The 15,421-nt window shown below is 47.4% G+C and overlaps 1 protein-coding gene across 1 annotated transcript; it reads left to right on the forward strand.

The window, feature by feature from the left end:
• Positions 1 to 5,076: 5,076 nt before the first annotated feature.
• On the forward strand, positions 5,077 to 15,412 carry LOC124328402 (homeobox protein prospero-like). Its single transcript, XM_046787170.1, has 3 exons — positions 5,077 to 10,903; positions 13,363 to 13,507; positions 13,603 to 15,412. The coding sequence occupies exons 1-3, from the start codon at positions 8,259 to 8,261 to the stop codon at positions 13,780 to 13,782; spliced, it is 2,970 nt and encodes a 989-aa protein (XP_046643126.1). The 5' UTR covers positions 5,077 to 8,258; the 3' UTR covers positions 13,783 to 15,412.
• The last annotated feature ends 9 nt before the right edge of the window (positions 15,413 to 15,421 follow it).

Consider the following 15,421-nt stretch of genomic DNA (forward strand, 5'->3'; position numbering starts at 1 on the left):
TTGGTGGTTGTTGTTGTGGTGGTTAGAAGAAAAAAATGGATATTCTTTTCTTTTGTGTGGCAGATGGCACGAGCTAGCCCCGCCATTCCTCCGGTGATTGTGTACGCGGACGACCGCAGGAGCCGGTGGGAGGGTTACGGTGTGACGGGGGAACTGATACACTTGGATGTGTATAAGGATCTGATTTGGCCTGATAGGCGATCGGCGCATCTATATTCGTATGCGACCCTCAAGGTATGCGCGCCGAGTTTTCCAAAAGCGGCAAACTTTCATTTCCTGCTGTTTCTCTAGCTGCCCCAAGTGTATAGGAACTAGGGGCTCGCGAGCCATAACAGAGTGTAAAAATAAAAAAGTCTAGTTATTGTGCCTACTGTGCGGAAGGGTTGGACGTGTGGAAGAGGCGCGTCTGGTCGAGTTTCAACTCCAATCATTGGTCCAATCCATTTTTCTTCTTTCCACCCCATGTTCGGAGAGAAAAGAAGAAAAACACACACACAAAGTTTTTCAAAAGGTTATCGGTCAACGTACCGGTTGTTATGGTATTTGTGTGTGTGTGTGTGTATTTGGTGCTCTAAGAGAGAGAGAGAGAACGAGAAAATGAGCAGATGTGAGTACTACACGGGGAACTTGTGAGGAGCCCGTGAGGTGAGCAGTGGTTAGGAGGGGAAGGTAAAAAAAAAAAAAAAGAGGAAATGGACACCTGCCCCGGTTAAAGAGTGTGGCCTTTGCTTTTTCTGGCCGAGAGTCCGCCCGCGCCCTACTCGAATAACCATAGCAGCGGGGCTGTTATTCTTGAACCGCTTATAGCTTTTGGCTCGGCGATGACTCAGATAAGGTGGAGGAGATAGTAGGCTAGTAGTAGCCTATAATATAGGTGTATAGGACGTGCTGGTCACTCCGCCTTGATTACGGGTTCCACTGACGAGGCCGTTTTCTTTCATTCTTCCGCAGACTTCCTACAAGCCTCCGTTTGACGCCGTCGTCTTTTTTCCTATTTTTCTTTCGTTTTTTGATTTAACGAGTTTTTCACCTCGCGAGGGAGGAAGCAAGCGCTCTTTTTTCTCGAAATTATCTTCTTTCTTTTAAAAAATAATCATTCAAGAAAAGAAATCAAGTTTTGTAATCGATGCGGGCTCCCCCCTTCTTTTTCCATCGACGCTTGTCTTCCGGATGTGCTGGATCGAGTTCTTTTGTCTTTTTTTTTTCCCCAGCGCGACGCATAATTGGATTTCCGTCAAGTTGTTGGTTTCACTTTTCGTGTCTTGCTTCCCGAAAAATGCGCGATAGCATCTCGAGGAAGTGCACACAGCCGGCCCTGCTGCTGCTGTGTACATTATTTTGTTAAAACCGATGGGCCGGTAAATATCTCTCTCTCCCCCAACCACTTGATTGTGTCGGGGACAATATTCCGAGCTCTTCTTTTTCTTCTTTATTTTGGCTCGACATTTTTGTTTTGTTGTTCTCCCCTTTTAGTTTTCATGGAGGAGTTACGACGCACAATAGGCGACGGAAAAGATCCGATACGACAGTGGCCGCTCGCCTCCGTGGGAGGGCTTATCTTGGGACTTTGAATTGCGCGCGCGCGAGTCGCCCTCCAATATGCGTAGCAGGGGGGAGGAGAAGGAGGATTTTTTGTTTCGTGTGCGTTACCCCTTGTGTCGTCGTCGTCTATCTAGTCCTCCTGTACATATATTATAACCTCCCACATGTGAGTCCCCACCATCTAGTCCAGTCTGAAAAGAGAGCGAGGAGTGGCCGATTGACTGCTGCCTCTCGGACTCAATGGTCCGCGACGTGTTAACAGCTTCTTCTTCTTCTTTCTTTCTCCCTCGGCCACACCATGTCACACACAATAACCGCGCACAAAAGGAATAGAGAGAGAGAAGAAGAAGAAGATGTAGTATATGCGGCTGCCATGGGACAGAGAAAGCACCTGGATATGAAGTGTCCTTTCTCTGTCTGTGTTTATTCCGGCAACAACAAGTCTCCTCTCTTCTTTTGGCCAAATGTCTCTATGTGAGCACATTGAAACTCTAGGTGGGTGGGTGGGAGGGGCTGGATGATGCTCTTTTCTTTCCTTTTGCGTGGGTTGGCCTATTCACGTCTGCATTGGAAATGGATTCCAATGTCCTCATCCGCAAGGAAACGGCACACGGACAATTTCACCGCTCGCGTTTGCTGCCTCTATCAATAGAAATCGGAGACTCTTTACTTCTTTAGATCTGTCCACCTTTTTCAATGAGCTGTCCATCAACTCTAGGGGTGTGTTTCTCGGCCTCTGCACGGGGACTCTCTGTTTAATTCGACAGGGGGTGGGGGAATAGAAAAAGAGCAAAGTGAATGAAAATTTCATCGAGCTACTACAGACGTCTTGGCATTGGTGAAGACATAATTCATAGCTAGCCGAATCAAGTATCGAACTCTATTGATTGAAGCGCAATGAATATTGATGGGCATTTAAGAACCAGCCGAATTCTGACGTATTCCAGGCGATCCTGCGTTGCGCGCCAAGAATTTTCCTTCTGTTAATTCAGTCTTCTTCCGTGTGCTTGTAAAAAAAGAGATAAGGAACCCCCACCACATGGTGAAAAGAAAAGAGAAACGAGAGACACACACACAGGAAGAAGCCAAGATGCGGGTTGTTTCCTGAACTGAAGAGTGTGGAGAAAAGCCGAGAGGATATTGACCGACGAAAATAAAAAAACAAAACAAAAATCCACGGTGGAAATCTTGTGCATTGCGTGTATGTGTGTGTGCTGCTGCGGAGACGACTTTTTGCTTTGTTTTCTTTTATTGTTAGATTTTTGGAAAAGACCAGCAGGAGGAGAAGGAAAAGATATAACACGGGATCAATGAAATGTTTCTCACAAACGCGCGTCCGGCATCTTTCATCAACAATGCATGAAACCTTCCCTTCTATGTACTCCGGATCGCCCCTCCAACATCTCCCAGCAGCTCCCTTATTTCCTTCTTGCATGCATTTTTAATTGATTCTATTGATTGGTTTGAATATGTACGAACAAGAGGAGAGGGGGGTCGAAACTAGTCGAGATAGTTTGCTATAGTTGCGTGATGATGAAGGCGACTAACGACTTGTACAAGTTGGAAACAATGACTGTACAAACTGAAATTGTACGAACAGGGAAATTCGATTAGAAATTGAAACAAACAAAAAAATAAAAAGACAAAAGATGGAAAAAAAGAATCAAGAATCAACGGGAGATGGAATAAGTCGCCCATCATGAGGGGCCAGGTGTTGATTGTAAACTGCGGATTCGTCTAATATGATACCAACCTTTATACAAGGTACAACTCGGCTGTAGACGCCGGTGGTTTTTCGTATTTTTTTATTTTTAAAAGGTCAAGAACCTGAATAGCGCAATAGAGCCCACTATATTCGGTCTATTCTCTCGTAATTTACATTTTTTTTTAACCCAGCCAGTTAACGTCGCAATGGGTAAAAGGCAAGAAACAAAAGGGCACAACATCAAGACTTTTGAGCCGTCCCGTAGAACTATACGCCCGGGATTTTAGATGGGTGCTCCCCCCTGAAGAAGTTTTAGTGAGCAGCTCTACTAGTATCTGATTTCAAATAGCCCAAGAGAAAAGGTTAAGTGTTTGTTAACATGCCGGCCAGTTTATGGGATGGGGAAGACCTCCTAATCCAAGACGGAGGGACAGGTGAACAAAAGGCTTTTATGCACACACACACACACACACAGACACAATCCCTTATTGTTGGTTAATATGCTGATATAGCCTCACAGAGGTTATTATAAAGCCCTCATAATATACGGCCGGCTGGAAGAGAATGTACAAGTTTCCTTCCTTGTCTGCACGTCTTGTATGCGCATAATACAAATCGAATAAAGGGCGCCCCGAAAGTACTGTATACAGCATGTTGTTACATTGTCGGCATCTCCTCGAAATCCCTGAGAAAAATTGACAACAATTTTTTCTGGCCAAACTCTTTTTTGGTTGCATTATTTATTTGTGTTGTTTCCCCCCTTTCGACAAATCATTCCACTCTCAAAAACAGACAGAGGAGAGAAATAAGAAGTGGACAAGGAGCAGACAGAAAAAAAGACGGTGGACTGTCCCTCCCCATGCACCGCTGTCTATTATTGTATCGATTCCACTTCATTTCGTAAGCGCTGCATGGGTGCAGCGCAGCGTTATAGATCATGTTTTTCACCGTTTCCGCTGCCTTCAGCGTACCGGCAGATATATATATCGCCACAAAATAGGTCACAAAGAAAGTCTAGTGCACCAAAAATGAATGCCACTCGACGATGTGTGTGTATACGAATCAACAATGGGCCCGGCAGATGATGCAGGGAATCATAACCCATATAAACAAGTCTACTATTACTACTACTAGGCTACTACTACCGCACATTTGAGCTTTTGTCTATTTTTGGCTTGTTGCGCAGTAAGTCTTGTGTATTACAAATTATTAATGGGCTCGACGACTTGGAAAGAGTTTGGGGTTCCACTAATACAATCAAAGCCGCTACAAATGACGGTAATAATAATAATCCCTGGGAATCGGAAGTTTTTTTTCAACAATAAGACGAAAATCTTTTGCATCTAGTGGAATGAAAAAATCATCTTGTAGAGTTCCTCTTGATTGTGTAACATGTTGAGACTGTTTTTTATTTTTTTTTTCAAATTCAACTCTCATTGCCCGGCGGATCAAGTGGTTCCCATTGAGTATTACGTCGCCCTATTATATCCGCGCTATGATCCAATCGCAGTCGAACGCACGAAGGATGTGTGCTACGTTTCATTGTATTATTTGAGATCACGGAACTGTGATATTATGTAACAAGTCGGTTATTGAAGTGGCAACATTGGAGACTTTTATTCGGGGCGGCTGGGCGTTTGGTAACTGGAAACATTTGATGAAAAAAAAACACACACAAAAAATGAACACGGTTCCCGTCTCTCTCTCTCAAAGGAGAAAATCGTCGGGTGAGTAATTTTTTTTTCCAGATAGGAGGGGGGGGGGGCGTCGCGACGCTCTCCATCCCTCAACTCCCCCTTGTCCTTTCAACTTTGCGCAACCCTCTCTCTTTTTCTCTCGATACAGTCGTCGATGAGTCACCGTCAGCATCTAGAAAGTCGCCCAGGGTGCGCCACTTGATTAGATATATACACACACACAATACCGTCTGAAAGAGAGGCGGGGCCAGCATACAACAAACTTGCTCGTTCCGTCCTCCCTCGACCAACAACAACAACATCAAGAAGAAATATTATTTAAATCTAACCATTTCTTTTCGAATCTATTTAAATTGTCTCTCCTTCAAACGGATAGGAGTTCAGCTCTTCGACAATTTGAGTCCTTCTACAAGTAGGAATAAAAAATGGGGGGGGAAGAATATACTACTTTTGAAAAAGAAAATGGTATCAAAGAAAAGAGTCTGGAACTCATTGGGATGGTGGCACGTGTCACTATCTGACCGTGTGTCGTTGGTCGTCGTCAAACCCCTAAAAAAAAAGAAGAGTGGGAGGGCTCAAAGAATGACGAGAGAAAGAATAAGAAGGACAACACTGCCGATGAGAAGTAGAAAAAAAAGGTATAAAGTCTCTCTCTATGCGTTTATACAAAATGTATACAGTCACAGGGAAGATTTCGGGCTCCTGGGCTGGGCTGTTTGTAGGGTGGAATATATAGAGGGAGAGAGAGGGCATTGTGAGGGTGGTTGGACGTCGTTCTGGCACACGTCGCTCGACGTCGTTGCGAGATGGAAAATTCCCTGCCCTCACTCTTCGCATGACATTCAAAACCTCGTTCTCTTTTTTCTCCCCCCAATCCATCCATCTATCCATCCATCGCTATAACCCCTCTCACTCTGTCTGTGTGTGTCCTCTTCGATTCTCCTCTAGTCGCAACTCTATTCAATGCAACATACTTTTTCATTTCTTCTCTCCTTCTTCTTCTTCATCTTCTTCTTCTTCTTTTTTTTTCTTCTTATTTCCCCCCACTCATTCGAGATTCCCCCTCATTCCACCGATTCTTGTGATTCTTCTCCTCTCTCTCTATTTTTGGCGTGGTCGCATGGGTTCCTCCCTTTTGTCCGACTGTCGATTTATGGATCGGTCTATTGGAAGGAGCTTATATCACCACTACTGGTAGTAGTTATATGGCCCGTGGCCCCCCACCCCGACAAAGACGGCGACGCGTGCCGGCGACTGTGTGCGCATTGTTTTGGTCGCCATCTGACTTCATTAGTCATTCAATTTCCCATCAGCAGAGCGCAAAATGAACTGGGCACCGCGACTCCCGCCAGCCCGACCTGTACAGCACAGGCGATGACACGAAAGGTAGACGACGGCAGTTACCCACTCAGCGCTGACCGGACCTTAATCAATGATTTACTACGGCCATGATTAATTTTTTTTTGTTCCGTTTCTCCGGATTTTTTTTTTCTTCTTTCCCCCCAACTGAACCCTCCCTTATCGCTTGGTTTTCTTCAGGTGCAATTCCCCTGTCAAGACTCGTCGCGACGCATTCGTTAATGGAAAATGAAGGAGCCGACGGACGGTCGCTTCAGTGAACTACTGGCCACAAAAAGACGATGCGCCCTTTAAAAAAAAAAAGGCAGAGAGTTGCTGGAGCAGTCGTCTCTTTGAATTGATGATGAAAAGTGGACGAGATCTTGCGAACGGGAAAACAAGGGTCTCTTTATTTCATGGCATCGCCGCTTCGGCTGCTGGAGTCGTTGTTGTTTTTATTTTGTCTGTAGAGTTTCACGGAATCCAAGAGAACGAGTCGACTCAAAGTCCTTTCGTTTCTGTCAGACGCCAAGGAAAGTTCATTCATTTTCGATGAGCCGAACAACAACAAAGTATAGACTATCGGCAATGCAAGAGCCGACATTGATGGCATAGTAAGGTGGGTGGAGCTCTGCGGGAGCGGGGGGGAAATGACAATGTCAAACAATGAATGACCCGAAATTGAAATCGTGTAGACAAAGTCTTGACTTTATCTTTTATTCGACTCGGTCGAAGCCCAAAAACGTGCGGACGCGGCCACATGTTGGATGCATGCGGGACTAGTGCTGAGTAAATGCAGCCAAGTTCAACAACACTCCCGCCCTATCGACTATAGCAGAGCTGGCCGCAGCGGTCGGTGAGCATCTGAGCGTGACTTTGCCCACCTCCTTGCGAGCTTTCGAGACCCAATGGCAGGGCCGGTTCTAATGTCTTGCGGCATCCTGTCGCGGGCGGAGCCCGTCGAAATTTTTTGGACAATTTCAAATGTTGTCCATTTTTCTGTTTCTGTTTCTGTTTGTGTTGTTGCTGCTGTCTTTTCTCCCAACTTTATTTCATTATGTTTTTGTGGTGGTAGGGTTGGGTGGTCTTGCGGGGAGAAGGTGGTGGCCGTTCGGTTCAAGTCGAAAGACAAACATGGGAGCTTGCATGTAAGAGGGTGGCGGTGGTAGGTGGTGGTGGATAGGAGTAGGCTGGGCTTGGAGACGCTTGGCTTGGCATCGTGCGCGACTCCCCCCTTATATATCCTATCCTCAATAAGATAAGCCACTCTCCTACAGACGCAGTTGAAACCTTCAGTCGGTTGCCGCCTTCCTTGCCATCCCGTTGGCGCGCTCCTATCCCTTCTCTCTCTCTCTCTCTCTCTCTCGAGCCTTTCTGCCTTCACCTGGCGACGCCAGCTGCCCGTTTCTCTCTCTCTCGCTCGCTCATTGTAGAACCCCTCCTCCCCTCTTGGTCCGTCCCTCTCTTGATTATACTGGGGCCATCTCAATCCTCCCTTTCTTCCCTCTCCGCCTCACCCCACCAACCACCTCCTCCTCCTCCTCCTCCTGCTCCTGCTCCTATATCCTGGGCAGCCCTTTTTAGTAGAGCGACTCAAGGCAAACGACTTCAGTCACTGCCAAGGCTTCGTCTCGAGAGGTCTGTCGCCGAGACGATCCGACTCCCAAACGCTCTCTGACTTTGTACTTTTTGATTTTGGTCATTTCCGTGCTCCATACTGGACTCTGCCGAAATTTCACATCACACACACAACTCTAAGCATTGACAGACTTTGATTTATCTCTTGATCTTCCTTCAACAAGGAACGTTGACTATTTCTCGTCAGTTGCCACCGTGCGTGAAAATTGCGTGTTCAACATTCGACAACTGAATTCTTCGACGGGCAGCGCGGAACAATAAGGATCCGAATTCTGAAGAAAAACAAACCAAACCCAAAACGTGAGTTGCATTTCCACTCGACTATTCCGGTATTTTTGATGGCGCTATTGGAGCACCCCTCCTCGCAAGGAGGTTATTCGCTGTCGTTCTTGGCCAAAGCTGCCAGTAATCCATCGTCGGCCATGGTGGGCGACCTGTTAGATCAGCAGCGCAGCAGCTCTGAGCTGTCGCACGTCGTCGGACACGATAGCATTCAAGTGACGGGTAAAGTGGCGCTCAGCCACTCCCCCTCATCATCGTCGTCGACGTCCGGTGGTGGTGGCAGTAGCGCACAGTCCGTGGCCGTTGCCACCTCTGTCATCCGGCGCAGTCCGGACAGCCCAGACAGCGGCAACGAGGACTCTGCCTGGTTCCTCCGTCACGTTCTCCAGCAACAGCAGCAACAACAACAGCAACAACAAAGTGCCGACCACCACCAAGGCACGGCCACTCCGTTGACTCCCGCCACATCGCCGGCTCGCGGCGTCCGCCGACCTCGACACGATTCCAGCTCTTCCGACGTCGAAGCAGCCGCCGCCGCCGAAGTCGATCTCGACGACATCGACGACGAAATTGAGGAATTGAAAAAAGAATCGGCCGGCCATTCGGGTCCCGAGGAGGAAGAGGAAGACGACGACGAGGAAGAAGAAGTAAAAGAGAAGAACAAACGGGCCCGCGTCGAGTCGATCGTGTCGACGATGCGCACCTCGACCCCGGCTGCAATCAACGGCTGCAAGAAGCGCAAACTCTACCAGCCCCAGCAGCACGGACACAAATTCACCTCCGAGGGAGAGGAGGAGGACGACGAGACAACGGACGATCGCAACGATTCACTTTCAGAGGAGCAGCACGAACTCAGCATGGCCCGCGCCCAAGCTTCCTCTCGCTCCAGCTCTGCCCAGCAGCAACAGCAGCGCGACATGATGCAGATGCAGCAGCAACAGCAGCAGCACGATCCCATTCGATCCCTTCAGGAGCGCATCGCTTCGCTCCACCAGCAGCGCTTCGCCGCACTCCAGCAGCAGCACCAACGGGCCGAGAAATCCAGCAGCGAGCCGGCCCAGCAGCAGCAGCAGCAGCAAATCCGCCGGCCTGTCCGAGACGACGCCGGCCGCTCCCGCAACGCCCTCCATCAGCCCATCAATTTCGGTATGCGTTCCAATATGTCAAACAGCGATCTGAGTCACGTCTCCCAGGCTCATGCGGCCTACCTGGACGCCACCCGTCGCATGCTCATGGAGCAACAGCAGCAACGCCAGCAAGCGCCTATCAAATCCGCCGTCCAGCAGATGCAGCAGCAGCAGCAACCATTGCCGACGGCCCAGCAGCCCGTTCAACAAATGACCAGCACCCCAAAGGAACCGGTCTCCTCGCCCAACAACACGGAACTGGAAGGTTTGGCTGAAATGTTGAAATCGGAATTGGCCTCGTCTTTGGCCCAGTTGGTGGACAACACTCTGTCCCGCTTTGCAGCCGCCCAGCAGCAACAGCAGCGCTCCCGTCATCACGTCATCGCCAACAGCCAGAAATCGTCGGCCAACTCTGTTGCCGGCGAAGAATCTGAATTGAGCAAATTGCAACGAGGCCGCGTTATCGACCGCGGACTGCGAAACGGCGATTTGGCCGCCCTCGGTTTGACGTCGACTCCGTTCTTGCGGACGCCCTACGGCCCACTTCCGCATCATCTCTTCCCTCAACAGCAGTCTCCCAATTCCGCTCTCAACCACATCGTCAACTCCATTGGAGCTGGAATCCATCCGGCTGCCGCAGCCGCCGCCGCAGCCGCCGCTGCCGCCGGTTTGGCCAACATCGGCCAGCAGTTCACCCAGCAGCAGCAGCAGCAACAGCAACAGGAAGAACAAGACGCCATCGACGCCGATGCCGCTGAACAGAACGAGGCCCTTAGCTTGGTCGTCTCGCCCAAGAAGCGTCGCTTTACCCCCGCCGCCAGCAACAACAACAACAAAACGACGTCGTCCGAGAGGAATTCGAGTCCGGCGCCTGGACATCGCGACAACGCCGAAACGCGTCTCTCGCCGCTAGAAATTTCATTGATCAATCACAGTTCTAGCGCTCACTCGCCTCCACCGTCGCGCAGCCCGACGCCTCCCAGCCAACAACAGCAACAACAACAACAACAGCAGCAGCAGCGCTACGCTGTGCAATCATCTCAGCCCGCATCACAGGCTGGCGCTGGTGGCCCGCCACCTCTGCTCCACCATCCAAGTCTTTTCTCCAACTACTCGGCATATTTCGCTGCCGCCGCCGCAGCCGCCGCCGCCGGAGCCCAACAGGCCCAAGCCGCTGCCGCCGCCGCCGGATCGTCCTCTCAGCGGAGCTGCAAGAGCCCCGGTTTGGCCGAACTGGACCTGACCTCTCCGTCGACCTCGGCCTCGCTTCTTCATCCGGCTCTGTTGGCCAGCCACCACAGCCACCACCACCATCGCAGTCATCACCACAGCGGAGGACACCACCACCACAACCACGACAACACGGACCGTCACTCTGAGTCGTCGGATGGAGCCAGCCCTTACGGCAGCGTCCACCAATCGTCGACGCTGACGCCCATGCATCTGCGCAAGGCCAAATTGATGTTCTTTTGGTGCCGCTATCCCAGCTCGTCCGTCCTCAAGACGTTCTTCCCCGATGTCAACTTCAACAAGAACAATACCGCACAGCTCGTCAAGTGGTTCTCCAACTTCCGGTTAGTCTCGCCTCCCTTTTGACGATTATATAACTTTTTTCCACCCTGTTTCTTCTTATTCTCCTCCTCCTTCTTTTTTTTTGTTGTTCTCTTTTCTGTTTCGGGGGGTTTCCGTCTACGATGAAATTTCCTGTCGAAAAAAGCCTTCGATTTTTTTCTTTCTCTGTGCTGGAAGTTTTCACAATTTTATTCTTTTTCGCACGATGTTCGGTAAAAATCTTGAGCGGATGTTGCGTCCATGCGGGCGTCGCGATAAGAATCGCATTGGGTAACCGGAGCCAGCTGCTTCTGTTTGCCTTTGATGGGCAGAAGTGTATATAATAGGAGAATTGGAAGACAAGGATGGATGGATGGTGGTGGGTGCAGCAGGGCAAGGAAGGCAAATGATTACGGAAGGGGAGGAGACGAAGGGTGAGAGAGCGTCGTGGTGCTGGCCAAGAGTCGATTCATTTCTAGAATTAATGAAAAGCAACAGAAAGGAGTCGTCGTCGGGTACAAAGAGCAGAGTTCAGCCAAAGCTGTTGGCTTGACCGGGACAGCGGCTCCTTTTGGTCGCTCTATGGTTGTGGTCCATGTTAAACAGCGTACCGCGTAACCCATTCGCCAACCAGCGCAGATTGATCCAATTCGCACGAATGTATAGCTACAACATGTTGTACGTATGCAGCAGCAGCATATATGTACAACAGTTGCAGCAGCGCTGCTGCTCTATATGATCTGGATCCCTCTTGGCTCTTGCCCTGTGCTTGGCCAACATCTCGGGGGGAATCAGCACGTTCATTAGAACATTATGCACTGTCAAGCAGCGTGTCTCGTGGCTCCTTTTCTCTCCTCTCTCTCTCTCTACCCCCGTTGAAAGCTGCTCCCTTCTCTTATTTTCCCCTAGAGCTAATGGACAAGCCCTTCTTGCTCTCTCTCTATTCGATCCCTCTGCACAAACTGCCAGAAGTCGCGAATCCCCAACTTCATAATTGAGCTTTAAAGCAATCCAACCAGCCAAATATCTCGGACCACTACTTGACGAAGCCATGAGCGTCTAACCTAGCGTCTGAGCCAAAAACAGACACAGCCACATCTCCGCCACTTGCATATGCACATAAAGACGCGAAAAGCTGAATTCTCCGGCGTGAATTCACCACCACCACCGCTCCTGCTGCATATTCCCTCTGCGCTTTTTTTCTCGATCGAGCAGCTTCAAAACACCAACTTTTGGCTTTGGCTCCGTCTTCCTTTAAACTATAACTCCTTTCGACAAGCAAGAATATAATAAACAGACGATAAAGCGCAAACATGCACACACTGTCTGCAAGTCGAGGGCGGAGTTCCGCAACTTCCTCCTCCTTCCGCCTGATTCGTGAATGGGAAATTTGAAACAAAAAACAAAAAAATGATTCGGGATTGTAAATTGTAACCCCTCCCGTCTTTCAACCGTAAATTCTGAAAAGAGTGGGTTATCATTAATCCATTCTGGCTCCCCACCATATAAATTTTTGGCCACTCTTTACATTTGTTTTCAAATAGTAGTCGAGTGCGTGTGCGCGGGCCCACCTTAAAATGCCTCCTTCGCTGTAGAAACGCCCGCCTTCACGGATAGAGTGGTTAGGAGGAACCATTCTAATTAGACTATCCCGTGCCGCAGAGTATGCGAAAGAACCATAGATCCCTCTCTTACTTCCTTCCTTCCTAAAAAAAAAAAACCCATAAAAACATAAGAAGAATCGAGCGTCCATTACGTACGCGCAGAAACTTGGAACGGCGATACTGCAGCACTTAAGCGAGTCCCTAATGAATTTTAGTTAGAATGTGATAGCAGTGGGAAAAGATTGATGGTTGTAATATTTGATAAAATCAGCGAGATGCGTGTGTAGACAATGTCAGATGGTCGTGGCTGTGCAAAGACACGAGGGGCCGAGTTAGGTGGAAATTCGACGCGCAATTCTAACTTGGCCATTACATTGGCGTCGTTTTTTTTTTTTGTTGGGAGGACTGGAGGTTGTTTGATCCATGGTTGGATGAACGAATCTTTGCAAAATGGATAGGAAAACCAGGCGAAGCATGTGCTGCAGCTGCGGATTGGTGTGTATACATCTCATGACTAGGGAATAGAGTGCCATTTGCATTATGCAACGGACAGCCCGTCGGCATTGGGTTTACCTTTCCGCATAGGCGGACAGAACTAAGTAGTATAGGGGTGGCATCAATTAGCACAGCTGGCACGTTACTGAGCGCCACTTTTTTTTTTGCTCCTTCTTCTTCGGATTTTCCATCACTAATTCTCTGTTGTTCCTTTGCATTGCTAAGTGACAGGGCTGAGAGTTTGGGAAATTGAGTTAGAGGCCTGTTTTTTGTGTGTGTGTGTGTTGAGTAGGTGGGGAGAAATTTCCATTTGTCGTTTCCTATTATGAACTTGACCATTTGCACGATTATAATTGCAATTTTACTCATTTGCATATCCACAGGGAATTCTATTACATCCAAATGGAGAAGTACAGCCGCCAATTATTAAGCGAGGGAGTAGTCAACGCCGATGACATCCATGTGTCGCCCGACTCGGAACTCTTCCGCGCCCTCAATCTCCATTACAATCGCAACAACCACATTGAGGTAAGGATTTCAGCCTGTTATCACAACATTTCAATCGGTGTGTTCGATTTATTACAAAAATTACATTTGTTTCTTTTTCTTCTTGACCATTCCAGGTTCCGGCGCCTTTTGTTTTCGTTGTTTCGGAGACATTGCGTGAATTCTTCAAGGCTATCCAAGCAGGAAAAGACTCTGAGCCTAGCTGGAAAAAAGCCATTTACAAGATCATCGCCCGTCTCGACGAACAAGTTCCAGAATACTTCCGGACGCCAAACTTCCTCGAGCACTTGGAGTAAACTTGATAAAGGCTCGTCTCTTGACTGTCTTTGTGTGAATAAAATATCACACCTAGTCATGCAACTACTCTGCTTGACTACGTATACTACTACTACTAGCTTACAACTACTACATATATTATACTAGCTGGCATCTGTACAAAGTAAAATAGCAAAACAACAAAAAAAAAGACCGCCCTTTTCATCAACTTTTTTCTCGCTTTCATTGTCATAACAACCCAAAAAGCCTTATCCACATTTAAAACGTGTTCCAAGGCTCTATCCCCATAACCAAAACTTTGGCTAATCTCCTCTTTTCCCCTTAACCCAAATCTTTCGTTAATTAATGAACGATCGATGGATAGATTTGACTTTAAAACAACAAAAACAAACAAGAACCCTAATCCTGTGCCTTGGCCGGCTGCCTTTTGCAAGCCACATATATTATCCTTCTTGCTTTTTCTTTTCTTATCATATAACGGAGTCATATCAACGTCATTTCCTTATTGAGCTTTCTTAAGAGAAGGAGACGAACAAACAAAAACAAAACAAACACAGAGAATCACTTTAGCCAGTTCTCCCGCGAGTTCTTCTCTGCAATATTCAGAAAGAATAGGAGAAAAGAGAGAGAGAGAGAGAGAGACTTGGATGTAGGAAGAAAGAGGCGGAAAAATGTGACACTTTCCAGTGTCTGTTACTGCGATGCTTTCGCGTTCGTTTGTTTGCAGGTGCCAGACGCCTCTTAAAAAAGAAACTTTTACTGTAGCACTAGAGACAAGTTGATAAAAGAAAGGAAACAAAAAAAAAACATTCCATTATTTATGCAATGATTTATAGAATTCTTTTGGCGCATATGGTAGACAGATGTTCTTTGAAAATTCTTAAAATCTTGATCGACTCTAAGAAAATTGCGTGAATTCATATAATATCCCACGAACGTACTCGAATTCTATATCACCCCCACCCAATCTGATGATGATGTTGCCTTTTTCGCCGATATATCGTATGTCTGTTTCGTACTTTGTTTAAGTTTCCAATCCATCAAATTAGTAGTTACCATCGTGTACTTGTGTATGTATGTGCGTGTGTGTTTTTCCTTTTCTTCAATACTTTTTAATGACAATATTCCATCATAACCACCTCACACTTCTGTCTCTGAGTCATCCCTAGTCACACTCCTCAAATATCTCACCAACACTTTTATAGTTGCTAGCTCCTCCCTAGCCCCATCTAACTGCTACTACCCCCAATCGGAGCACTCGAGTGAGAAGCTAAGTTGATAGATCCCAAATAGCCCACCTGGTCCTTTTTAAGTAGAAGAAAATGGCAAAAAAAGTAACGGAAAGCTATTTAAATTCGAAAATATCAATCGCACGTTAAAAAAAATATAATTTTCATTTATGAATGTCTATAAGAGTTGCTGCACTTGGACATTTTTTCTCTCTTAACATTCTAGGAATCTTCCTATTCCAAGTATGGCATTTGAAAACACATATTTTTCATTTTGTACCTCACCCTGTTTTTCTCTGATTAATTACATGACTCTTACAGCACTGTGCACAACTTGTCGTCTCATATAACGATGGTAATCCTTTTCTCTCTTATTTCTCCCAAAATATTTCTTGAATAAAAAAAATACACCTCTTATTATCTAACAGAC

This window comes from Daphnia pulicaria, chromosome 3 (assembly GCF_021234035.1).
Source record: "Daphnia pulicaria isolate SC F1-1A chromosome 3, SC_F0-13Bv2, whole genome shotgun sequence".
Taxonomy (NCBI): domain Eukaryota; kingdom Metazoa; phylum Arthropoda; class Branchiopoda; order Diplostraca; family Daphniidae; genus Daphnia; species Daphnia pulicaria.